Below are 24,886 nucleotides of genomic sequence, written 5' to 3'. Positions count from 1 at the left end.
ATCTCTATAGGTGGATTGATAGTGTATGTATTGAGTACTGTTTAAAAGCGCAGGTTTGCCTTTTTATGTTCAACCCCCAACATGTTACAAATGACTTGACTATATTAGGGAAGGAATGCATTATTACAGTATGTCTGTGCTCAAACAACAGATTGAAAAAATCCACTTCCAGCTATGTGTCTGAACAATATGAACAATGTAAACGTCTCCTGTGCAGCTCATGTGTTATAAGCTGTTGTTATAACCGTGGACCAGCAATGTTCTATGTCTGTCCATTGTGCAGCTTCTCACACTACCAGTAACCATTAGCAATTGTTTGTTGAGGGTGTGTGTAATATTACCACTCCTCATATTTCTCTGTCTGGACTTGTATCAAGGGAGGCTGGCGGAGGCAGAAGTCAGAGGACGGGCTCATTGTAATGCATGGAATGGAATGAGGAATGGTATCGAACACCTGTGTTTGATGCCATTCCATACATTACAATGAGCCCGTCCTCTGATTTCTGCCTCCACCAGCCTCCCCTGCCATGTATGTATCTGTATGTATGCGCCTGAGGTGCTGTACTAATTGATCTGTTGGTTTGCAATAGATTTTGTATCGAAATGAACATTCTAACACGTGTGCAGCGTCTTATTTGAGATCATTCGTTCAGCAAGTGTAACGTGTATGAGACACAAATGAAAAGTCACAGGAGAAAGAGGTTACTTTTTTTCACTCTTTATTTTTCGTGCAGGTGGTTCCACAATTTATAGATTGAAGTGACTTGTACCTGTAAACGTCAATTACAATAAGAAAAAAAAAAAAAAGATAAGACAACTCTTGCACTTTTGATGACATTATCGTAATGGTGACCAGTGAAGGGAAAAGCAATGCAGTATTTGATTGATCTATCTGGACATGGGCATGACTTTGGCCTTGGTGATAAAACACTTTCTATGCTAATGGCAGTTTGCTTTCTAATATGATATCAAAGACAGCACCTCGCACACCTACCCAAAATCTGAACGAATGCCTTATTACTCTCTGTTTCTTATATATTAGAATTTAAACAAGAATAATCAGATACAAATATCTAGAAAAGATGAAGAGGGGTGCTTTAAAGGTAAATAGTTGTTTTCTGTCTATATTTGGCAGTTTGATAAATACTGTACCTAATCATGTTGGAATGTGAAGGATTCTCTGTCCAAAACATGGGCAAAGTAGAATAGTTGCTATGGTTGCAACTAGGTGTGAATATTGGGCATTTTTTAATACATACGCAATACATTTGGACTACATTACAAATACATTCTGTAGCTGGGTATACAATGTATCATGGTATAACATTTGCATTGATGTAAAACAGCTGGTTCGTAGAAACGTTAGTCTCGAATCTAGATCCAGCCTGATGCAGTACGTCAATGTCTTCTAGAAAGATCTAAAAAGCTAACAGCAGTCACAGAAGACAGGACCAGTCTTAATGTCATAGAAATAGATTTACATGTACTCTAGATGTATAAATCTCTAGAAATTAGATTTATAGAAGTGATGCCTCTAATTAAACTTTAAAGTGACACAAAGGAACACCTGGCTTGGCTTTCCTCCCAGGTGAGGGGATAGAGAACAAATAGTACCTACTTTTGAGGGTACCAAATAATGCAAAGGAAGTATTATGGTAAAGTAATTCAGTGCAGTACAAAACAGTGTTGCAAAGAACAGCATATCACACAACATCCCAGGCACCAAATTGAAACTCTTAATAATCAATGGTCTTTTAACCCCTTTTTTGACTGTTTAGAATAGTGAAAAGACTAAGGTGCTCTGAAGAAGGAGACAGTCGATAGGTGAATGGAATAGAAAATGTTTTGAAGTGTTTATGGAAGAATTATGAAGGTTATCAAGTATTAAGGCACGTGTGTGTTCTTTGGTGAGCAGGTCTGCCTGGTACGTAATACTGAATCTGATTGGCTGGATGCTTGGGGTTGTTTCTTCTACTCGGAAGACTTCGTTCCGTTGTAGTCCGCCCCTGTGTCACCGTCTTCTTCCGAAGCGTCCTCGATCACCCTCCGCCCCCCTCCTCCTCCGCGGCGCGGCGCGGCACTGAAAGAGGGCTCGTTCCCGCGCCTGCAACACACACACACTCATTACGATCCAACGAAAAAACGGCCTTCGCCACGTGTTGCTTGTTAAGTTTCGCTGGACTGAAACATTGATGAAAAACCACTCGCGTGATCAACACCAGATGAAGAGTAATGATGATGTCATCACTGAAACGCAGAGTGAGGGGGTTTGTGCTGTTGTTAAACAGTAGGGCAAGCTATGTTATCTTTTTTTTTTTTTTTTTTTTTTTTTTTTAACTCATTTGACTGATGTCAACACAGGAAAATGAGTTTGGTTTAATTGGGCAATTAAACCAAGCGTTGAGAAAAATATGGTCACCAGCGGGACTTGGCACAAATGTATCATCGGGAGTGCAACGTCCACTACTCCACTTGCACTGATTTCCAGACTGTTTTTCAGATGAGTTTGAAATAGTGGGCGATGGACCATATTTCACTCTATAAGGCAGAGAAATGGAATAGTAGGATACAAAAGTGTGAAAGTTGTGGAAAGGTTGGTGAGATGGTGATGGGGTGACATCTAAAAGCAGAGGTACCTGCTACTTTACTCCTTGGGTTCTGGGTTGCCTCTGCAATACAAATGTAAAGGCTTTGGTATCCAGTGAATAAGAAGCCAAAGTTGGACAGAGAGACTGTTGTATGGTGCTTTGATTATCATATGCTATGCTATAGTATAGTATAGTATGATCATAGTGAAATCATGCTAAATGATTTTGGGAGTGACAAGCTAGAGTGTGATGATAATTATTTTCTTTTAAGGGCGGTGAGATCGGAGGTGATATGGGTACAGTCGTACTATAACTGCCTTTAGGTAGCTCATTGAATTTCATAGGCCAATCCTGACCATAATCGGACAAGTCTTAGTTATCTGACTTGTTCTGAGTATAAACTGCTGCATTAGGGGTTGACAACTTTTTAGAAGATTCCAGATTCAATACATTGACATTGTCGTTGCCATACCAACCAAGGTTGTTAGGAGTTTGTCTTGGTGCCAGCTCATAAAAGGACAAATCACAAATCACAAAACACATACAAACATACATCATACAAAAGAGTACACACGGTAAAGTACATGTAAAACTAACATGTAACACGTCTGTATAGGACATGACAGGAATGAAGGGTGAGGGGACAGTCACGTATCAAACGTGATACCATTCCTCATTCCATTCCATGCATTGCAATGCAATCCTCCGATTTCTACCTCCACCAGCCCCCCCAGGTTGGGCATAAAGCGTGAGCCGATTTTCCCCAAACATGGAATGCACACTGCTCACCTGCAAAATGATGTCATGGAAAACAAACTCCATGGTATCATTTAGTGCAATGTGTGCAAGTGGGGTTGTAAACATGTAAACAACGGGACGGGCCATATCGAGCAAAAACGTAAAGAAAGCATTTACTTTCTGCGCTCCCAGAATCTGAAACGACATATGAGATTCTGGGTACCGAGGTGAGTGACGGACGGGCCTTACCTGAGTTTGGTCTTGAGGGTGTTGACCTCGCGGCCCATGGCGTCGTTAGCCTCTGTGGCTTCGTCCAGCTCCCGCTGCAGCTTCCTGCGGCCGGCCATGATGCGCTGAGACTCCTCCTCCGACTCCTCCAGCTGACGCTTCAGCTGCTTCATCCGCGAGGTGGACTTTTCCGCCTGGGGAGAGGAGGGGAGGGGAGAACCACGGGGAGGTTATAAGAGCTTCATAAGAGCATCGTCAGACCGTTGTTAGCATGACATATCACCTCACGTAAGGAAGGGAGCACTCTAAGAACTTTAAAAATGACATGACAACTTTCAGAAGTGTGTGTGTGTGTGTGTGTGTGTGTGTGTGTGTGTGTGTGTGTATACCTGGTCCTTGTACTGCTCTGCTTGTTTCCTTTCATCCTCCACCTGGAGAATCAGATCCTTCAGCTTCTTGTCCTTCTGACGCATTCCCTTGGCAGAGGCCTGCTTCTCCCTGTACATAGGAATCACACAATGACAGAAATAAGAGACAGAGAAAGGGAGATGGGAGGACAAGAGAGAGAGAGAGAGAGATACAGATACAGATAGAGAGAAGAGTAAGAAAGAGACAGCACGCGCAAGAGAGAGAATGAGAGAGAGAGAGAACAGAGAGAGAAACAGAGTGACATGTCCGGTAGTTCCTCCTGACCTGCTCTCCTGCTCCAGCTGCTCCTCCAGCTGGGCCACCTTGGCCTCCAGGGCAGTGATGGAGGACTTGAACTTGGACTTGACCTGGTTCTCCATCTCTTGCAGCTTGGCCTTCAGCTCCTTGTTCGAACGCTCCATCTGCTGCCGGGCACTCTCGTTCTTCTGGCTGGTGGTGCGCTCCGCCTGCAGCTCGTTGTTCAGCTGGTCAACCTGGCGAGGGATGGGTATGGTCAAGGTATGGTGTGGTCGAGGTATGGTTGAGGTAAGGTCAAAGTGTGGTAGAGGTGTGGTCGAGGTGTGGTTAATGAGTGTTCAAGGTCAGTGTGAGTTCAAAGTGTAGTCAGTGAGGCTTCAAGAGTAGCTAGATGAGGAAGCAAGGCTAGTCTAGTTGACTTCAGAATGAGTCTGTTGACTTATGGACATTTCACTTATTCAAGATGGCCGTCAGACAGTGTTACCTGTGACACGCTCTTCCTCAGTCTGTCGTTGAGAATCTCCATGTTGCTCTGCTCCTCCTCTAGCTCCTCCTCCAGCTGGGAGATCTTAGCCTCCAGGCGACGCTTCTCATCGGACAGGGCTGACCTGCACACAGGGAACATTCACACCTGCAGCTCCTGTGTGTGTGTGTGTGTGTGTTTGTGTGTGTGTGTGTGTGTGTGTGTGTGAGAGAGAGAGTTATGATACAGTAATTACTGTATCAGACTCATTTAATCAGTCTACTACTCACTTTCCAGAGGAGTTGCTGGCGAGTTCATCAGACAGCTCGTCCCTCTCGGCTTCTGCTTGCTTCCGTGCCCTGTCAGCGGCAGCCAGTTCCTACACACAAACACACACGCATACACACACACACACACACACAGATTAGCTGACTATGGCGCTATGCTTGCTGTTATTACTTGGCATTAACAGTAAGCCTGGCTAGGGTACCTCCTGTAGCTGCATGAGCTCAGCCTCCAGACTCTTGGCCTTCCTCTCGCTCTCCTTGGCTGTGGACAGCACCTCCTCTCTGGCCGCACGAGCATCCTCCAGCTCCCTCTGGAAGTCCTTCATCTGGGCCTGGAGAAAGAAATAATTGTAAGGTTTAAAGTCAGAAACTGGCTCATATAAAGCCATGTACTAAGCCATGTACTAAGCCATGCACACAAAAACGGCTTCTCGTAAATGGGCAAATATTGCCTAAGATGCTGCCAGAGACAGAAATATGATTGAGGCTTATTTAGACTTTTTAGTCTTATTTAAGGTTTAGTGACAATAACAATGAAAACAGAATTATATGTGTCATCGTAAGGTGGTTATAATGCTACATAAGCAAAACACTGCATATGTGCGACACCTGTCATAAAGTTTATGAATCAAAATGTCACTATTGTGAGGTAATGTGCAATGATACAACAACATTTTGACCATAACGATCTTCGCCAGTTGTCCAGTTCCTGTGCTATAATATGTAATATTATAAAATAATATATAATCCATAATTCATCGGTGACATCACTCACCTGGATCTTGCGCAGCTGTTTGATGGCCTCGTCTCGTCCCTTGTTGGAAGTCTCGATCTGTCCCTCCAGGTCCTTCATGTCTCCCTCCAGCTTCTTCTTAGCGGCCGCCACCGTAGTCCTCTGCTTACGCTCGTCCTCCAACTCTGTCTCCAGCTCACGCACCTGGGCACAACACACACACACACACACACACACACACACACACACACACACACACACAACACACACACACACACACACACACACAACACACACACAACACACACACACAACACACACACACACACAAACACACACACACACACACACACACACACACACACACACACACACCACACACACACACACACACACACACACACACAAACACACACACACACACACACACACACACACACACACACACACACAAAGACGGAAGTCAGTGGCTCTGTGAAAGGCCTCTTCAAATGTATACATGTGTTGAAGGCTAAATCAAGTAAATTAAGAGTAAAAAAGAGTTCTGACTCTTCTACTCAATGCTTTTTTGGTGTGAGTACTAGTAGGGTGTATGTGTGCAGCACATTTTCTGTGTTACAAAATGGCGTCTGTTTTTCTCTTCACAGTGGTCAAATCTCAAAAGTCATTCCTTGTCTCATCTCTCCTCGCCTCCTTCTCAAAACTCAGGGAGGAACCTAGATCTTCTCCAATGTGTTTTCAGTAGGACGCGAGTGGAGGACGGAGGAAAGGACGCAAGGAGTCAGAAAAGGCTTCGATCCCACACCTGCTTGATGAGCTGCTTCCTCTTCTCCTCTCCCTGCTCGTCTCTGCCCTGGAGGTCACGCTCAAACTGGGCCTTAAGGGCCTGCATGTTGACCTCCAGACGCAGCTTGGCGTCCTCCGCCGCCTGCAGCTCATCCTCCAGCTCCTCCAGCTGCGTCTTCATCTCCTCCACCTGGGCATCCAGACCACGCTTGGACTTCTCCAGCTCGTGGACCTGTGGATGGATGGATGGATGGATGGATGGAGTGGATGGGTGAATGATGGGTAGATAACCAAACAGTCATTCATGGATAATAATTTTGTTATTACCATATCTCCATTTACACATGTTTGATACCATTCCTTCAGCCCGTCCTCTGATTTCTACCTCCACCAGCCTCCACTATCTGATACATAGAGGATTGAAAGACTTACGCTTTTGCCCACATCATCCTTGGAGCTGACCAGGTCCTCCATCTCTGTGCGCAGGGCCTTATTGGCCCTCTCCAGCTCCTCCCTGGAGTCCTGGGCCTCCTCCAGAGCTCTGGCCAGGGACAGGGCCTTGGTCTCCTTCTCTCTGGCCTCCGCCTCCGCGCGGTCACGCTCGTCCGCATACTTACTGGAGATGCTCTTCTCCTCGGCAAGCATCTGGAGAAACACGGTAAAGGGTTGAGAGATGCTTAGAAGAATGCTAGGAAACGACTGACAGTTTCCAAAATATTTTCAGTGTGTTTTTTGTGTGTGTGTGTGTGATATCATTCAAAAACTGCCTGCAAGAGTTAATTAATGAAGTACCAATTTTCTCCATTCTTTGCCCCACAGCTCATTTCATTTGCATCATTAGGGGACAACTGCTAACTTTATAGGTGCCATTTTGATATGTTAGTCGTCTGGACTGACCTGGTCAAACTTCTTCTGCTTCTTCTCCAGGTTGGACACCAGCTGTCTCTGGTTGTCTAGGTCCATCAGGATGTCCTCCAGCTCCTGCTGCAGGCGGTTCTTGGTCTTCTCCAGCTTGTCGTAAGCCGAGGCCTTCTCCTCAAACTGGGTGTTGGACGCCTCCAGGTCCCTCTGCAGACGCTTCTTGCTCTCCTCCAGGAGCTCCACGTTGCCTGCCAAGTCCTCCATCTTCTTCTTGGAGTCTGACAGCTGTTGAGGCAGTAAAACATTGTTAAAACAGTTTAGAAATATTCCTTATCCTAAATCTAAAATGGATGCTGTTTTCATCACAAGATGGTCAAAGCAAAGTGAAAATAACAAATATAGCCTCTTGTTCCAGAAGTATAAATTGCAGATTTGAAACATCCTTTCTCAGTCTATGGCCAACTGCCATCATTAACGAGATGGACCTCTCGACATAAAATGTTATCTATCGATCTGCTCTGTGACCTCTGTGGTGACCCCATGTCCTACCTGCATGTTGAGTGTGGAGACGTGTCTCTCCACGTTCCTCTTGGCCTCCATCTCCTCCTCCAGCTGTTCCTGCAGACTGTTCCTGTCGTCCTCCATCTGGCGCAGGCGCGTGGAGAACTGCAGCTTCTGACGGGTCTCCTCAGCCAACAGCTCCTGGGGACCACACACACGCAAGGTCAAAGGTGAAAGGTCGTCATCACAGCACACTCTGTGCTGATGAAGGCTTGACATGAAGGCTTGACAAACAAGTGTTACATATACTATATCATGAGATATGGGGGAACAACAGATTCAACGTACAAATGGTGTGCTTTTTGCTGCTCACCAGCACAGCAGTTAAAAATACATATAGTAGAAATGTTAGCTATAGCATCTGTTGTTGAATTTCAATGTGAGAATCAGAGAGAGGTGTGTGTGTGTGTGTGTGTGTGTGTGTGTGTGTGTGTGTGTGTGTGTGTGTGTGTGTTTATACCTGTGTATCTTGGACTTGGGCGCCCAGGGTGGCCACATCTTTGCTCAGCTTGATGTTCTTCCCCTCTGCTTCATTCAGGATGTTGGTGACGCTCTCGAGTTCAACCTGCAGATAGTAGACAGAGAGGATGGAATACATGTCAGTTGGCACTTATTTTACAAGTTATTTTCATTTCATGTAATTCGCTGTTGTGTTATTCTTGTCTATGACTTGTCTAAAACTGTTCTGTATGGTGTCATGTATTTTATGTTATGTGTGGACCCAGGAAGAGTAGCTGCTGCATGAGCAACAGCTAATAGGGATCCTAATAAAGTAAAGTAAACTAAACTAAACTAAATCAACTAAACTAAACAGCATGTCACTGGTCATCTACAGAACTGATGCGGTAGAGTACTGACTATTTGGATCTGATTGGTTGTTCTCAACAGATCAACACTCACCGTTATCTTGGAGCAACGTTCTCCCAGCTCTCCCTTCTGCCTCTCGCTGTCGTTGAACCGTGTCTGCAGGTCGGCCAGCTGACCTTCGACCTTCTTTCTCTTGTGCTCCACGTCCTGTTTGGCCTGGTTCAGGGACCTCACCTCCACCGTCAGGTCCGTCGTCTCCTTCTCCAGAGCCTGCTTGGCCTTCTCCAGGTTCGACTTCACCTGGAGGACAGAGACAGGGAAGGAACTCAGTCATGGAGGAGCGAACACTGTTATGTTATGTTGCCGCTATTCCTGTGTAGTAACTCTGCAATTACTATAATACATTGTACACAGACACAACACACAATATATCCCTATGGTTGATAATAACATGTTACTAGAGTAATTACATTGTTATTACACATGTATTGGGGCCAGTGTGACCCGGTACAGTGCAGTGTTGTATGGTATAATATAGTAGATACAGGGGAGGCTGGTTGAGGTAGAAATCAAAGGATGGGCTCATTGCAATGCATAGAATAGAATGAGAAATGGTATCAAACATGTGTGTTTAATACCATTTCTCATTCCATTCAAAGAATTACAATGAGCCCGTCCTCCGATTTCTACCTCCACTGAGTATATGATGTTGTACCCGTTTGGACTGCTCCAGCTGTTCAGTGAGCTCCTCCACAGCCTGGGTATGTTTCTGCCTCATCTCCTGGACCTGGGCCTCATGGGTACGGCCCTCCTCCTCCATGGCTCTCTTCAATATAGTCACCTCCTGCTCTCGCTTGGCCCTGCAGAAAGAGATCAGAGGATAAATGGTGGATGGACGGATGGGTGGGTGGGTGGGTGAACAGATGGGTGGGTGGATAGATGGATGGATGGATGGATGGATGGATGGATGGATGGATGGATGGATGGATGGATGACAGGTTGAGATGGATAGATTAGGTTGGATAAATGGGTAAATAAAAGTTAATGGATGAGTGAATGGATATTGTGCTATCATAATACATTGATAAACATACACATACAAATCGGAGGACGGGCTCACTGTAATGCATGGAACGGAATGAGAAACAATATCAAACACCCGTGTGATACCATTCCTTATTCCATTCCATGCATTACAATGAGCCCATCCTCCAATTTCTACCTCTACCACCTCCACAGATAGATATACTGTAGATAAATTAAAAATATATATATTCGCTAACCGGAGCTCTTGCTGGGTGGCAGTGCTGTCCAGGGTGTCTTCCAGCTCAGACTTGAGGGCCTCCAGCTCCTCTCCCAGATCTCTCTTGGTCTTCTCAGCCTTGTTCCTGGCCTGCCTCTCTGAGTCCAGGTCCTCCTGAAGGTCTGAGATGTGCCCCTCCAGCTCCCGGATCTTCTTCAGAGCGTTGTTCTTCTGGGCAGTTTCGTCCTCCAGTCTGGAGAGCAGAGAGCATCAAGAACATTGTTTAAAATGTTGTTTATATAATAAAACATGATTAAAAGGAGCTACACATCTGGCTTCCCTGTGGCCAAGAGTCGAAATTGCAATTACAATGAGCTGTACGTTTACAAGTCTTAGTGACGGTGATGTCAGAGTCAGGTCGTCCCAAGCATTCCAAGCATTTACCATAAAGAAACTGGCATCTATGGTTATACCCCACCTGGCCAGAGCATTCTGTAGCTCCTCCTCCTTCTTGGCTAGCTGGGCTTTCAGCTCAGCGATTTGGGCCAGGAGATCAGCGATCTGCTCCTGGAGGTCGTTAGACTCCGCCTCCAGCTTACGCTTGGCCTTGTCCAGCTCCTGACGTCCCTTCTCCTCCTTCTTCAGACGGACTGAGAGAGGAACAACACAGTACACACTCATCACCAACATACAGGACACATCTGAATAGAGGAACAGGAGTTTTTCTGTCCAAGTGTCTTGGCCATTAGTTATAGCCTATATGAGTAGTGCCCAGGGTTTTTCCTGTTTGACATGATGGGAAAAACAATCCTACTATGAGAAAAGATAGTTTTTGATAATTTACTGTTTTGTTTCTTTTGCAAGATTAATCAAGATAAAAACAAACCCTCCAGTTCAGATATCATGGACTCATGCTTGTTCTTGAGCTTGGTCAGGTTCTTGGACTTCTCCTCTTCCTCCGCCAGGTTAGAGCTGAAGTCTGCTATCCGTTCCTCCATCAGCTTCCTTTCCTAAAAAGGGCAAACAGGAGAAACATGTTACATGTGACCATGATTGCAAATGTTTACATCAATAACTTCCAGGATGATGTGTTAAAGTACCTTTGCTTTAGCCAATAGCGAGCATTTTCCTCTAACAATCTCATTTTCCCATGATGCCTGAGGTGTAACTGACCTTTAGTAGCTTGTTGTTCTGGTCCTCCATCACTAGGATGTCCTCCTCACACTTCTTGATCTTCCCCTCAGCTGTCACCTTCTCCAGCTGCAGTTTCTGACGGGCATCCTCCTCCTCTTCCAGATGCTCCTCCAGGTCCTAAACATCAACCATCAGAGGAACATTGACTTAGGAGCATGTCGATTTAATGTACCAAGTTAATGTCCACACTTCTGTGAAGTTCATTGTGTAACCATAAATGAGTGTGTACAGAAATATATAAGTATAATATTTTATATTTTGAAATCTCAATGAAAATTCCTTTCAAGCTTTATTTATAGTGTATTGAACACCGCTATCTAAATTATCTTTTCTTTCATGTCCTCCAATCAGGAGAGGGGGTGATAGGGTTAAATCAAAAAGTTGATCTAACCCCCCCAAAAAGTAAAGTAAAAGTAAAAAAACGTCAAAAACAAGGTAAAAACTTGCGAAAAAGAGAAAGAGATATATATAGAAGAAATCGAAGAACCATACCTGCATCTGCTGCTGCATCTTCTTCTTGTCCACCTGCAGGGCCTGGGCGCGGTCCTCCTCCTCCTCCAGCCGTGCCTCCATCTCGTGGAGGATCTCCTCCAGCTCCTGCTTCTTAGCGGCCAGACGCACCCTCATCTCCTCAGCCTCGGCGTACAACTCTGTCTCCGCCTGGAGCTGCTCCTGCAGCGCATTCCTCTCCTCCACAACCTGGAAGAGCCACGCAGGAAAGGGAGGGGCTTAACAGAGCAAAAACTGGGGGACTTTGCTCATAGGTAAAATCTCAAAAGTCTTTCCTTGATTTCTTGCGCCCTCTGTCCTTGACTTCTCCTCAAAACTCATTGGAGGATGAAGGTCTGAGGGGGGAGGAACCCCAAACCTTTGATTCCAATGTTTTGAGAAGGAGGGGAAGATATAGAATAGAGCTGCATGGCCAATTTTGTACCATTATGAAGATCATTCAATTCATATGCTTGTCATTCACAAAAAAATTCTAAAGAATATCTGAAAAGGGCAACGGAGGACCTCCAAAGACTACCCCCACATGGGCTGTTACTACTGTTGACTGTTCCCATACATACCGTTGTGTGTTTGAGGACAATGTCCTTCAGCTCGCTCTCGTACTTCACTGCAGAGTCTTTGGCCCTCTGCAGCTCCTCATCCTTCAGACCCATCTCCTCCTCCTGCCGGGTCACCTGCAGCAGAGGCTTGACCTGCAGGTGGGGAGAGACATGACTGTATATCAACCAGTGTTTCCCTCAGACTTGTTCTCGGGCAGGGCACAGAGGCCCCCCAAATCCACATCCAGGGTTGCCTTCTTGCCTACATTTTCTATTGAGTTCTATGGAAGCAAAAAGTTTAAGGCAGGGCAAAACAGGCGGGGGCTATTCAATGGGAGGGGAAACACTGGTCTCAACACGACACCTATGTTGTAATGCATCGAATGGAATCAGGAATCGTATCAAACATTGATACCATTCCTGATTCCATTCCATGCATTACAATGAGCCTGTCCTCTGATTTCAACCACCACCAGCCTCCCCTGATGCGTATTGTTGTTACGTCACCTTGGTGAAGAGTCTCCACCACTGCCAGTTCCTGAGTTTGAGGTAGGCAGCACAGTTCCTCTGGATCACCTTCATGGCCATCAGCTGCTGCTGTCTCTTAGCGAAGGCCCTGTTGAAACACAGGAGATTAACCAACTTTCACCACTGGGTCACATTTACGCTACATTAAGTAGCCCTTATACCCTTGTAGTAACAGATTCTATCAAAATGTGTTAACATTGTATTAAAGCAACATCATCATTTCTCACTTTCTGGCCAAGTAGCCTCTGGCCTGAGACTGGAAGGCGATGATGACCACAGTGATCTTCAGATCTCTCTCCTCCTCCAGCTGGGCCAACACACCCGTACGGAAGAAGATCTTACTCTGACCAATCCTGTACAGGTTAGGATCCAGATCCAGGTGCTTGATCTACACAGACAGGAAGTGAATGTGAAAAAGGGGAAACTGTTGACTTCTTTTCTTGGTGTGTGGCTTTAGTGGTATACTTATGTAGAAGTGTGCTTATGTGAGGGTATTATTTATACACTTTTGTGTGACTAGATACATGATCTTGACTGGAAACATTGAATGGAAACACTGCTTTTGTGTGTATTAACTCAACACCTTAAACAAATAAAGATGGCAGTCACCCACATACGATATGCAAGTCAATCATCTTTTGTATTCATTTGATAGCAGCAGTATCAAAAACATGTTTCATCGTTAAAGCCTTTGTCGCCATTTTTATTTCGAATGAACTAATTAACTCAACCGTTGTCCCGTCCCGTGTCACAGTAGACCGCGTGGTTGGGACCTGAAACTGTGGCTAGCAGGGAACACATTATCTTACCATGAGACAGCAAGCTTGTTTGCCATCCATGAATCCCTTGGGGATAGCATTAGCTGCCAGGATCTCATAACTGTTGAGTGGGTATTGAAACATACAGTACAGTGAATATATATTTAATACACATCACATTTCTTAGGGCAGATATGTTAAATACTGTATATGAAGACATATCAAATGACATATTTCGATTTTGGAAGATAGAGAAACATATTTAATACACATCACATTTCTTAGGGCAGATATGTGCACTGTATATGAAGACAATGTACAGTATTATTGTCATGTTTGTAACACCTTTTAATCGTCACATGATGCTGCAAACAAAATGTCCCCACAGGGACAATAAAGTAAAGTAAAGTAAACGATTAAATAAGAATAATACATCAAACTTATACAGCGCCTTTCTAAGACCCAAAGACAAGAAGTCAGTTCTGTTCAGATTGACTTACCGCTGTCTGAACTCCTGGAAGACGACCCGGTTGGGGAAGCCCTGCCTGCAGATACGGATCCCTTCCAGAACACCGTTACACCTCAACTGCTCCAGGATCAGATGGGCGTCCAGCTTCCCTGCCTGTGGGCAAAGGATGATGAAGGGAAAACATTGTATTTTTTATTGCAGGGGAGGCTGGTGAAGGTATAAATCAGAGGACAGGCTCATTGTAATGCATAAAATGGAATCCGGGATGGTATCAAACACACAGTCCTCATTCCATTCCATGCATTATAGTGAGCCCATCTGCCAATTTCTACCTCCACCAGCCACGCCTGTTTCATTTCATGTGTACACACAATACAGATAATAGCAATGTATGTAAACGAAGAAAGTTGTTGCTTGGGTTGGTTCTAAAAAAAGGGTTTAAGGGACTTGCTAAAACAGTGAGAGAAGAACAGGCTCCCTCCCTAAAATCCCAAAACACTTAATCTAATTACAACGACCAAAGCTGCTTTTATCTGCCAGCCAAAGTGTCTTGTCGCAAATCAAATAAGGCATTTTCTTTCCCATTAGAGAGGGATGACTTGCACCTTCTCTGCGTCTACAAACAGCTACACCTCAAACGGAATGTTGCATCAAGGGACAATAAAGGTGAAGTGGATTAGGGTGAAATTTAATCAAATGATATTGAATCAAGTGGCCACTATTAGAACTCTGTCTAGCCTACCCTCTTCTCATGGTTAGGGATGATGCATCTGACGAAGTTGGGCTGCGTGTTGTGCAGGGTGGTCATAAGCTTTGCGAGGGACTCCTTGTAGAGCTGACCCACGGTCCGGAACATTCCCTTCTTGGTCTTGGATGCACTGGGCATCGAGCTGTCGGACATTTTGGCTATCGTGTCCAGGCCGACCACACGGTCCGCTGTGACACAGGACACAACAGGGGGTTGAGTAAATTATTTGAGTTCATTTGTTGGGTTCATTTGTCAATTTGGCATTGAGTTCATCTTTTCTAAATGAAAATAGTGATGAAGGCTTTATGGATGAAACATGTTTTTGAGACTGCTGCTATCAAATGAATACAAAGATATAACTTTCATATATTATTTGAGTGCTGCAGGCCATCTTTATTTGTTTAAGGTTGAGTTAACACACAAGGAGTTTCACAGTCACAGGCAGTGAAATAATAAACCAAAGATCCAAGAGCTCTATGCCTAAGCTCTAAGCTCTCTATTGAAAGAGATATTTTTTTATCTCAATGAGACTAACTTGGATAAAGGTTAAGTACTGTAAATGTTAAAAGGCAAACTGGACTTACCATCTTTCCAGAGGTCTTGAATAAACGCGCTGGAGGAGTTGTTGAGGAGCTGGATGACGTTGTCATTCAGGGGGTCCATGTTCTTTGTCAACCAATTACTCGCATTGTAGTCCACCTAAAACCCCAAACATTACACATTCAACTCAGTTAATTTTGCAGATAACAGTTTCAGCGCAGTCCAAATTTAAAGGGATTTTGAGAAAAACAGTTATAGTATGCCGTAACAGTTTAAGAAAAGTACAGTAGTCCTCATTTAAAGGGATAGTTCACCCACATTACAAAATCACATATTTGGTTCCTTACAGTGACAGTGCCCAGATAAACACAACCAAGGAATTTGAGTGAACTATACCTTTAACACACCTCATAACCATATCAGAAAGTGAAAAAAGACTATTGAAGTGAAACATACACACCTTTCCAGCATAGTGTTGCACTGAGAACTCGGTCTTAGATTTCAGCTGTTTGGGTTTGGCAAACTTGATGTGGTTTCCCTGTGTGTTCATCAGCTTCTCTACGAAGGAGACGTCAGTGGCCTTGGGGAACCAGCACTCTTCATCCAGAAGAGCCAGGATGCCTGGAGGATTGTTCTGGAGAGGAAATATCATAAGTTAGCACTTTATTTTATAGTATATAAATGACCAGATATTTCCTATGGTAAATGTACTTAGTAAAGTACTTACACATGTCTGTAATCAAATCAAAACATATGGAATACAGCAGTGGTGCATGTGTGTGTATGTGTGTGCATGTGTGTGTGTGCGTATGTGTGTGTGCGTGTGTGTGTGTGTGTGTGTGTGTGTGCGTGTGTGTGTGTGTGTTTACAGTAGGTGTGTCTGTGTGTGTGTACACATGGGCTGTTTTTCCCCCACTCACCGGCCTCTCGATGAGCTCGATGCAGGGCTGCAGGTCCAGGCCAAAGTCGATGAAGTTCCACTCGATGCCCTCCCTGCTGTACTCCTCCTGCTCCAGGATGAACATGGTGTGGTTGAACAGCTGCTGCAGCTTCTCGTTGGTGTAGTTGATGCACAGCTGCTCAAACGAGTTGTCCTGCGAACAAGACGGCAAGGAAACAACAAAAAACATTTAAAGGTTGTCGACAATATCTGTGTTTCTGTTCTGTCACAGAACTGTACAATATCATTTACTTCATGTATCTTTATCTTCAATTGGATAATCAAGGCTTTTAGCTTTCATGCCTTTGTCCTGTTCACCAAATAATGTACTGTGTGTAATTACTGTCTGTTTTCTATATGTGCTTCTTTGTACAGTATATGTGCTGCTGTGATGTATATGTGCTGCTATGAATGAATTTCCCCTTGGGGATTACTAAGTTACTACTCCACTCTAGCTTTCCTGTCCAGGGGGTGTACTTGTCTTGTACATGAAGCTGCCTCATGCTGCAGAAACAGGAGATAGGCTCCTGCCCTATGGGCTGTTCTGCCTTCTTATTTACTCAACTCTAAATGCATCTAAAGCCTAGAGCTTAGCACATGACACCCCAGTACAAATCCCCTTACCTCAAAGAACTCAAAGCCAACGATGTCGAAGATGCCTACACCATGTACGGTATGCGACCCACTCTGTGTGTGTGTGTGTGTGTGTGTGTGTGCATGTGTTTACCTCAAAGATCTCAAAGCCAGCGATGTCAAGGATTCCCAGGAAGGAAGCTCCCTGGCGCTTGGTTTTGTCCAGAGCCTTGTTGACCCGGCCCAGCAGCCAGCGGAACAGACGTTCATACATGGCCTTGGCCAGGGCCTCAGTTGCAAAGTCAGCCTGACAGGAAACAGAAAGGTATAACAGGATATGTGTAACAGGTATCTGCTTCCTCATACGAGACTCGAACCTGCGTCCTCTTTTATTTCCAACACGTGACCGTCTCTGAAATACTCAATGTAAACCAGCTATCTCAACTTGGCTACAGATGAATGAATGAGGATACCATACAGTAAAAGGGTTATATATTAAAGTAAGCAGTCATATACTACATATGGGGTCTTGAGAATATTCAGAGCTAGGGCCAAGGGTGTTTCTTTTCCTGAGCATGTTACCTGACCAGGCCCTATTCATAACAAAATAATATGTATGGATTTCATACTTCTAAAGGGGTTATTGTAAATCTACTGTATTTGTGTGTTCACCTGCTCTTTGGTCTGGGCCTTCTGAACCACCTCTCGGCCCACTTTGATGCGTGGTGTCAGGATGGCGCGGGTGAAGTCCGTCACGTTGATGCCCTGCAGATGGCACACCTTCTGGGCCGCTGAATGAATTTAAACGAAAACAGATTTTCGTTTTATTTATTCAACATAGATTTTTTATTTTGTAACAGCAAAGTCATTTTCGTTTTTATGACAGTTTTGAAGAACCTGTAATAATGCTGAAAGAGTTGTTTTTAATATATTTGAATTGTTTAAAAAAATGAACATTCTAAATAAACTTTGATTTAATTCAATTTTAAAGACAGTGACATCACTGGATTACACAGTGATGTTAATTATTTGCCATGTGACTGCCCTCACTCTCTGACCTGTGTTGTCAGGCATGGTAGCCTGCTCCTGGTTTCTCTCCTTCTTGAACTCAATGTTCCCCAGCTGCAGCACGCTGGAGCACACCTTCAGGATGCCTGAGGGACACAGAGAAGGGCAACAGGTGAAACACAAGACCAAAACAGATCCAAAATGGCCGACGTAACATTTCATGTGCACGATGGAGCCTACATCATAAGGGCTAGGGCTGTGTCCAGAATCACCTCCTGGGTGTCATATAAGATGTTTATACGGAATAGGGACGAGGGAATGAGGGAATCAATTAGGTCACAGTATAGCTCTATCACTCGTAGAGCTCAGGAATTCAGGTTCAGTGTGTCAACCTACCTGTCCTCTCCTCGTCGGTGAAGCCCATGATGTTCATGGCCTCCATGGTCTCCTCGTACATCTCCTCGTCCGTCTGGCCAGGGAGCTGGACGTGCCCCGCCACCAGGAAGCGGTAGTTGCTGAAGCTCTCCAACAGAAGCTCCTCTGGAAGAACAAACACGTTTCAGTGTTTCATCAATGAAGGGATAGCTCTACTAGTCATGTCTGATCAGTGAGGGGACAGTTCTGCTAGTTCTGCCTGATCAATGAGAGGACAGTTCTACGAGTCATGTCTGATCCATGAGGGGACAGTTCTCCTAGTTCTGCCTGAACAATGAGGGGACAGTTCTACTCGTTCGGTCTGATCAATGAGGTCCTCAATCCTCGTTCTCGAGAACCGCAGTGGGCCCTGGTTTTTGTCCCAGCCTGGTGCCATCACACCTGATTGAACTAATCAACTGATCTTCAAAACCTTGATTAGCTGAATCAGGTGTGTCACTGCTGAGCTGGGACAAAAATCCTGCAGTACCACGGCTCTCCAGGACCAGGGTTGAGTATGCAAGTATTGGCTTGATATCAAATAATAAACACTTCCAGAAGGTGTATGCATGCATATGTTCCTCCATATGTCCACAGCAAGTTGCATTGCAAATATACCATAATAGAGTTGTTATCAAACTTATTAGCAATCTTAACCTTACCGCGTAACTTCCCCTGGACACCTGCCACCATGTAGTAGAAGATGTGGAAGGCCCTCTCAGTCTTGGCCTGTCGGATACAGCGAGACTTCTCCAGAAGATCTGAGGTCATGTTGCCATCAAGGAGGCATAATGATGCTCTTAATAGAGTTTTGAATTAAAGCTTGAGAGGAAGAAGTTTCATGGGAAACTCCATAACAACCAAACTGTCCCACATTTTCACCTTACAGTTTCTATACAGTTTTCACAGATTTTAATATATAAGCTGGCAGCCCTCAGGCTAAATTCTAATGTGCTTGTCTCCTTCCTGCAAACTCAATGTGATGGAAAGCAGACTTCAGCAAATCTTATTTGTGACGTACGTCATTCCATGGGAACTCAGAGCCGTTGAATTGATGACAAGGTATTAATGACTGTATCTCTTGTCTGACAGACACTGTGTCACTGTCCAGGTGCCAATGACCTCGCCGTGTTGACCGCCGGTCACATGTCAACGCGTGACACAACTCACAGGAATGTGTGAACAGTCCAGCTCTGCAGGTTTGGAATGTTTACAGATCAAACCCAGGAGATATAGTAGCTCTGTTCCCAGTTTGAGCACTGAGCAGAGAAATCAGCTGTAAAGTATGTCACACTGTGTCAGGATACAAGTCTCAATGTTGGCGCCCACGATGTAGCCGGTCACGTCAAAGTTGATGCGGATGAATTTACCCTGAAGAAGGAGGTAATGGTTACAGTATGTAGCAGGGGAGGCTGGTGGAGGTAGAAATCAGAGGACGGGCTCATTGTAATGTATGGAATCAAATGAGGATGATACCATTCCTCATTCTATTCCATGCATTACAATGAGCCCGTCCTCCGATTTCCACCTCCACCAGCCTGCCCTGCTATGTACAGTAGGTAACATGTTACACAACATTAAGGGAAGTTACACAACTTAACAAATAAAAGTAAAACTCAGAAATATGGTGGTCAAGTCATAAACAGTTTGAACTCCTTTTGGTGACTGAAAATGGAATAAAATGACCATGATACCATGATGTAAACCACTCAAAGACTGTATTCGCTGCTTCTACAATGGGGACAAACTTACAAATCGTGAAGAGTTGTCGTTTTTGATGGTCTTGGCGTTTCCAAAGGCCTCCAGGATAGGATTAGCCTGCAGAAGCTGCTTCTCCAACTCCCCCTGGTGAGGATATTGTCAAGAAATATTATTACATTAAATCTTAATTTCTGTGATGATAGGGTTATAAAAAAAAGAAAAGAATGAAGTCCACCTTCAAAACAAGGCATTACTGGTGATAATGTGAGAAATGAGATAGATTCTAAGACCAAACCAAACTGTCTATTGCCCTTTATGTCAATACTGAAGGGATATATATAGATATTTATATATATATATATTCTGTGAGTGGTTATTACACTAGAATACACCTGAGTGGACAAAATGGACAAAACTAATCTCCTACTAGGCTCTATGCACTGAAGACACATGTACTAACAAGCAGACTTATTTCACTAGCAATTTGCCTCAAACTGACAGACTGTGAAAATGAGGACATTTTTAGAGTGATGCTGTGCCAAGTCAGAGGTGAGGAGAAGGCTGAGACGCCCATAGTGTTGTTGGTCTGGATAGAGAGAGGAAGGGAGAGGAAAGGAGAGGAAGGGAGAGGAAAGGAGAGGAAGGGAGAGGAAAGGAGAGAGGAAGGGGAAGAGAGAGGGGAAGGGAGAGGAAGGGAAAGAGAGAGAAAGAAAGAGAGAGAGAGAGAGAAGGGGCCTCTGGTGATTCTGGACCAGACCCACGTGTAGGAGGCATCCATGTACAGCATGCCTTGTGAAGGGTTTATGAAAGCTTCATTAAGCCTTAGAGCTTAATGAAAAAGATATATACCTTCTTTTACTAATGTGAATGCTGCAATGTCCGTGCCGTGGTCCTAGGCTCGGGTAAAGGGGAGGTAGTGTCGTAACGGAGCCAGACACCTCATCAGTCAGGCTAACGCTAATCCCTATGATCAAAGGCACTGAGTTAGCCTAGCATCGGGTCAGAGACAGCAGACCTCTGCCAAAGACGCTCTCTTTTAACAAGGCTCCTCTCTGGTTCTGTGTGTGTGTGTGTGTGTGTGTGTGTGTGTGTGTGTGCATGTGTGTGTGTGTGTGTGTGTGTGTGTGTGTGTGTGTGTGTGTTGCAGGCCTAGGCTATTGACGCTAACCACGTAGCTGTGTTTTGTACTGTGTGTGTTGTTGTGTATATAAATAAAGTTTTATTCGATTTGTGCGTCCACCTATGGGATAAGAAAGATTGGCTTTTCTTAACTCCATGTAGATTACAGGAGCGTGATATCTTGTTTTGTTCCTTACACCTGGATTTAGAGGGAATGTTTTCAGAGGTGACATGAGGAGAATGTGTCCTACCTCTGGATAATTTGAGGTAAATGATTTAAAGTAGGTGTGTTCAGAGGTGTGCAAACACTTTCCCCAGTCACATGTGCTTGGGATCTAGGTCTATGAGTAAACTATTTGCAACTAAGTGCAGCCTAATCTTGTTTTTTGACAAATCCACATACCACTGAAATACCAGCAAGTGATAAACCGAAGAAAGAAAAACAGAAGAAGAAAGAGTTACTCAACAGAAGGAGGAAAAGGAAGAGCTACCGGGTACATTTCACCGTTGGCAACAGGAGAGCAGGTTCTGCTTGCTTCAGTCAGTCACTAATGAGAAAAAGGGACAGACAAAACCCCAGGGAGAACAGAAAGAACAGAGAAAACAGCAAAAAAATTACAGGACAGGAAGGATGGCTCTTTACCAGCCTACTGAAATATCCCAGGAGATGGAGAGATAAGAGAGGAGTGGAAGAGGAGAGGGAGGGAGGGAGGGAGAGAGAGAGAGAGCGAGAAAGATAGATAGACAGAGACATTCTAGCTGTAAACCACAATATTTAGGTTTGGTAGAGGGTTTTTAAACACCCAGTGAGTCTATTCTGCAGCCCTCCTGAGGAACGACGCTGAAGGTCTGAGGGTAATGGCAAAGACAAACACAGTTTTAATCCTCTTGACTGGCAGGTCAACCCCCCCCACCCCCCCACCCCCCACATACACACTTCCATGCTCCCTACCCACACCCACACCCACCCAACCCCCCCCGCCCCCGCCCCCCCCACTGTCACGTCAGTGGACAGTATCTCACCCAGGCATAATTCCATCAAGCAGGAGAGCTGTCTAAAAAGTGCAACAAGGTTTTTAATCAGGGCTTAAGAGCACGTGGAGGCACCCCCAGGAGCCCTGATTATGGTGTTGTTGTGATGAAAAGGTCGAAAGGTCACGGTTGCATGGGTGTCTCAGAAACTCCACACTTGTGCAAATCAAAGTGAACGACTACAAACTCTACGGGGCAAGACGCCGCCACACCACGGAGGGATGGCAGGTGAGGTGTAGGTGGAGGAGGGAGGGGGGGGATGATGAGTCTGTGACAGGATATGATGTCGTTTGATAGACAGGAAAAGGAGATGGGCATGCTCACACTGTGATCTGTGGTGGGACCATTTCAATGCCGGGCTCCAACCCCCGGCAGTGAAATGGTGTTTTGGTAAACAAACAACTAATACAAACAACAAAAAACTCATATAGAATCTCAGATGGGGGATAGACAGTTACAGAGGCACTAAACCCACACATAATCGCAAACATTATGTATTTGGAGAGCAAAAACTGCATGTAAATAGGGAAATCTTTTTCATGCAATTATTGGAATTTTATTAGCAATTGGTTAGCAACCTGTGCTACAGGAGAGTTATTGTGGACGCTGTTATGCTATGGGGCTTCAGACAGTATTTTTCACGTTAGTTATGGTACGTTTTCTGTGTTATTTTGAGCTCATGAACAAAAAGATGGGGTATCTTGATAGGAGGGGTCCCTCTATATAAGAAATATCTGAGGTAATATTTTCGTAACTCAAGAGTGAACCATTCGTCGCATGCAATCCTTAGCCTAGAGGAGAAACACGCACACAAACCACACACAAACAAACACACTCAGAGGCATTCCCCGTTACTCACGTAAGCAAACTGTGTTCCTGATTGTTGCTGCTATTTGGAGGAAATGGCGATACAGGGATTAAACCGTTTCCTAAACACTGGCCAACTCTCCCATATGAGCAAGGAAACTGATCAGGGAGGTTCCCAACTTTGACACACAATGGCCACTTCTGAAACATGTTTAGTTTCCAGTATGGTTGACATGCAATGGAGGCTGATGGAGGTAGAAATCGGAAGGACGGGCTCGTTTTAATGTATGGAATGGAATGAGGAATGGTATCAAACATGTCATTCCGTTCCATGCATTACAATGACCCCGTCCTCCGATTTCTACCTCCACCAGCCTCCCCTGTTGACATGGTTTATACTTACAGCACTGGTGTCCTTTTTGCCTTTGTGGGAGGAAGCCACCACAGCCAGGTACTGGATTACCTTCTTGGTGTTCTCTGTCTTCCCTGCACCAGACTCCCCACTGGGAGAGAGAGAGAGAGAGGGAGAGAGAGAGGGAGAGAGAGAGAGAGAGAGGGAGAAAGAGAGAAAGTAAGATGAGAGGAAACACAACACTGACAGGTAGTCCACAGTTCAGTGACTCAGATTAATTGAATTAGAATCACGTGAGGAAACAGGGGGGTCGAGCACCGTGTTATTGTCCAACGTAATCTAACTAGGCATGTTCTAACAGCCCTATAGATCCTATAGATAGAACCTACATCACTGGGGTGTTGGGCTGGCTGGGCTGTTGGTCTGTGTGTTTTATTGGTCTTTGATCTCTAAGACCAGGGCTGAATGATCGCAGCCCACCGGCCGGCTCTGTCAACAAGTCCATAAAAGGCAACGTGTACGGGATCCACCCGGCTCTGTCATGTGGCGCTCCCTCTTTCGCTTGGCAGGCTGAGGAATCTAGCTATCCTCCAGTACCTTCACCCCAGCCCTGGGAGAACACTGGCTTGATCCAGGGTCCTACTGGTAGTATACTTACACTCATATCAGACCTCAACTAATATTGCAGTAATACACTAACGGACTTATATCAGACTTAAATTCACAGTATACCAGGGGAGGCTGTTGGAGGTAGATATCGGAGGAAGGGCTCGCTGTAATGCATGGAATGGAATGAGGAATGGAATCAAACACACAGATCTAGATTAAACCTAGTCCACACTTTTTCACCATTGCAAGTATGATTTAGCCCAGGACTAGGCTTAATCTGTGGCTAGGCCCCTGACAAGGCCTGCCATTTACCAGTCTGGGCCTCCACCACCCCCATAACCATTATCAGTGATTCTCCTCATACTGTAGGTAACACAGGCCCTGCCTCACACGGCACCACCCACTCCTTCTTCCAGTCCCCCCACACAGCACCTTAATCCCTGGGTAGGCGCAGAGAGATGGACCCCACATTCTGTGCGTCAGAAGAGGGATTCCTCTGCTAATGCAACTGACATCTTTAAATCTTCTCCAAAGTCAGGGTGGGCCGTGGGCCAGTGGCCGTCCGACACAGGCTGGTCCTCCAAGCCAAAGACCTTCATTCCAATGTGCATGTGTGTGTGAGTTATACTATGTGCAATGCATCTTGGGGCATGGAAATAAGTGACCCCATAAAAATGTCATGTCATGTCAGGACCTTGAATGTGGATTAAGTAGGGTTCTAGATGTTTCCCATGTAGAATTTTTCCTGGAAGAAGGATTTGTAAGCAGCATCACAGCAATGGAATGGCTCACAGTAGAAAGTGTGTGTGTGTGTGTGTGTGTGTGTGTGTGTGTGTGTGCGCGCGTGCGCACGCGTGTGTGTGTGCATGTGCGTGCGTGTGTGTCCGTGTGCATGTGCGTGTGTGTGTGTGTGTAACATGATGTCATTGTCTGACAGCAACTGCTAGTTCAGCTTTTTTCCCCCAATACAACAGACATGTCTGGACATCTTAATGTCATGTGAAGTTTATCATTAGACATTTCTGTCCTAAAACCTGCTGAATAATGCTATTCAATGTATAAACAGTTCTCTATGTATCTTTTA

General features: G+C 44.9%; 1 protein-coding gene across 2 annotated transcripts in view; it reads right to left on the bottom strand.

Annotated features, from left to right (window-relative positions):
• Nucleotides 1-702: 702 nt before the first annotated feature.
• Nucleotides 703-24,886, bottom strand: part of myh11a (myosin, heavy chain 11a, smooth muscle) — a 37,431-nt gene continuing 13,247 nt past the window's right edge. Inside the window, exons 5-42 of one of the 2 annotated variants that reach the window (XM_083693748.1) lie at nucleotides 23,245-23,344; nucleotides 19,935-20,027; nucleotides 19,490-19,553; nucleotides 18,845-18,943; nucleotides 18,165-18,308; nucleotides 17,819-17,914; nucleotides 17,433-17,551; nucleotides 16,915-17,067; nucleotides 16,168-16,341; nucleotides 15,708-15,881; nucleotides 15,292-15,406; nucleotides 14,702-14,895; nucleotides 13,991-14,112; nucleotides 13,542-13,611; nucleotides 12,960-13,120; nucleotides 12,712-12,820; nucleotides 12,226-12,357; nucleotides 11,648-11,854; nucleotides 11,135-11,272; nucleotides 10,848-10,971; nucleotides 10,440-10,611; nucleotides 10,002-10,214; nucleotides 9,434-9,578; nucleotides 8,812-9,018; nucleotides 8,372-8,476; nucleotides 7,900-8,052; nucleotides 7,387-7,635; nucleotides 6,922-7,134; nucleotides 6,509-6,721; nucleotides 5,746-5,907; nucleotides 5,174-5,302; nucleotides 4,974-5,062; nucleotides 4,705-4,828; nucleotides 4,248-4,456; nucleotides 3,944-4,052; nucleotides 3,576-3,748; nucleotides 2,637-2,669; nucleotides 1,969-2,104 (exon numbers count right to left, since the gene is read on the bottom strand). In XM_083693748.1, coding sequence (XP_083549874.1) covers nucleotides 2,645-2,669; nucleotides 3,576-3,748; nucleotides 3,944-4,052; nucleotides 4,248-4,456; nucleotides 4,705-4,828; nucleotides 4,974-5,062; nucleotides 5,174-5,302; nucleotides 5,746-5,907; nucleotides 6,509-6,721; nucleotides 6,922-7,134; nucleotides 7,387-7,635; nucleotides 7,900-8,052; nucleotides 8,372-8,476; nucleotides 8,812-9,018; nucleotides 9,434-9,578; nucleotides 10,002-10,214; nucleotides 10,440-10,611; nucleotides 10,848-10,971; nucleotides 11,135-11,272; nucleotides 11,648-11,854; nucleotides 12,226-12,357; nucleotides 12,712-12,820; nucleotides 12,960-13,120; nucleotides 13,542-13,611; nucleotides 13,991-14,112; nucleotides 14,702-14,895; nucleotides 15,292-15,406; nucleotides 15,708-15,881; nucleotides 16,168-16,341; nucleotides 16,915-17,067; nucleotides 17,433-17,551; nucleotides 17,819-17,914; nucleotides 18,165-18,308; nucleotides 18,845-18,943; nucleotides 19,490-19,553; nucleotides 19,935-20,027; nucleotides 23,245-23,344 — 5,278 coding nt within the window. In that variant the 3' untranslated portion in view covers nucleotides 1,969-2,104; nucleotides 2,637-2,644. Of the gene's footprint in view, nucleotides 2,105-2,636; nucleotides 2,670-3,575; nucleotides 3,749-3,943; nucleotides 4,053-4,247; nucleotides 4,457-4,704; nucleotides 4,829-4,973; nucleotides 5,063-5,173; nucleotides 5,303-5,745; nucleotides 5,908-6,508; nucleotides 6,722-6,921; nucleotides 7,135-7,386; nucleotides 7,636-7,899; nucleotides 8,053-8,371; nucleotides 8,477-8,811; nucleotides 9,019-9,433; nucleotides 9,579-10,001; nucleotides 10,215-10,439; nucleotides 10,612-10,847; nucleotides 10,972-11,134; nucleotides 11,273-11,647; nucleotides 11,855-12,225; nucleotides 12,358-12,711; nucleotides 12,821-12,959; nucleotides 13,121-13,541; nucleotides 13,612-13,990; nucleotides 14,113-14,701; nucleotides 14,896-15,291; nucleotides 15,407-15,707; nucleotides 15,882-16,167; nucleotides 16,342-16,914; nucleotides 17,068-17,432; nucleotides 17,552-17,818; nucleotides 17,915-18,164; nucleotides 18,309-18,844; nucleotides 18,944-19,489; nucleotides 19,554-19,934; nucleotides 20,028-23,244; nucleotides 23,345-24,886 lie in introns of both variants that reach the window. The other variant, XM_083693747.1, reaches the window with a different exon arrangement.

The sequence above is a fragment of the Argentina silus genome (assembly GCF_951799395.1).
Source record: "Argentina silus genome assembly, chromosome: 22".
In the NCBI taxonomy this organism is placed as follows: domain Eukaryota; kingdom Metazoa; phylum Chordata; class Actinopteri; order Argentiniformes; family Argentinidae; genus Argentina; species Argentina silus.
This window is presented reverse-complemented; position numbering and strand designations above follow the sequence as displayed.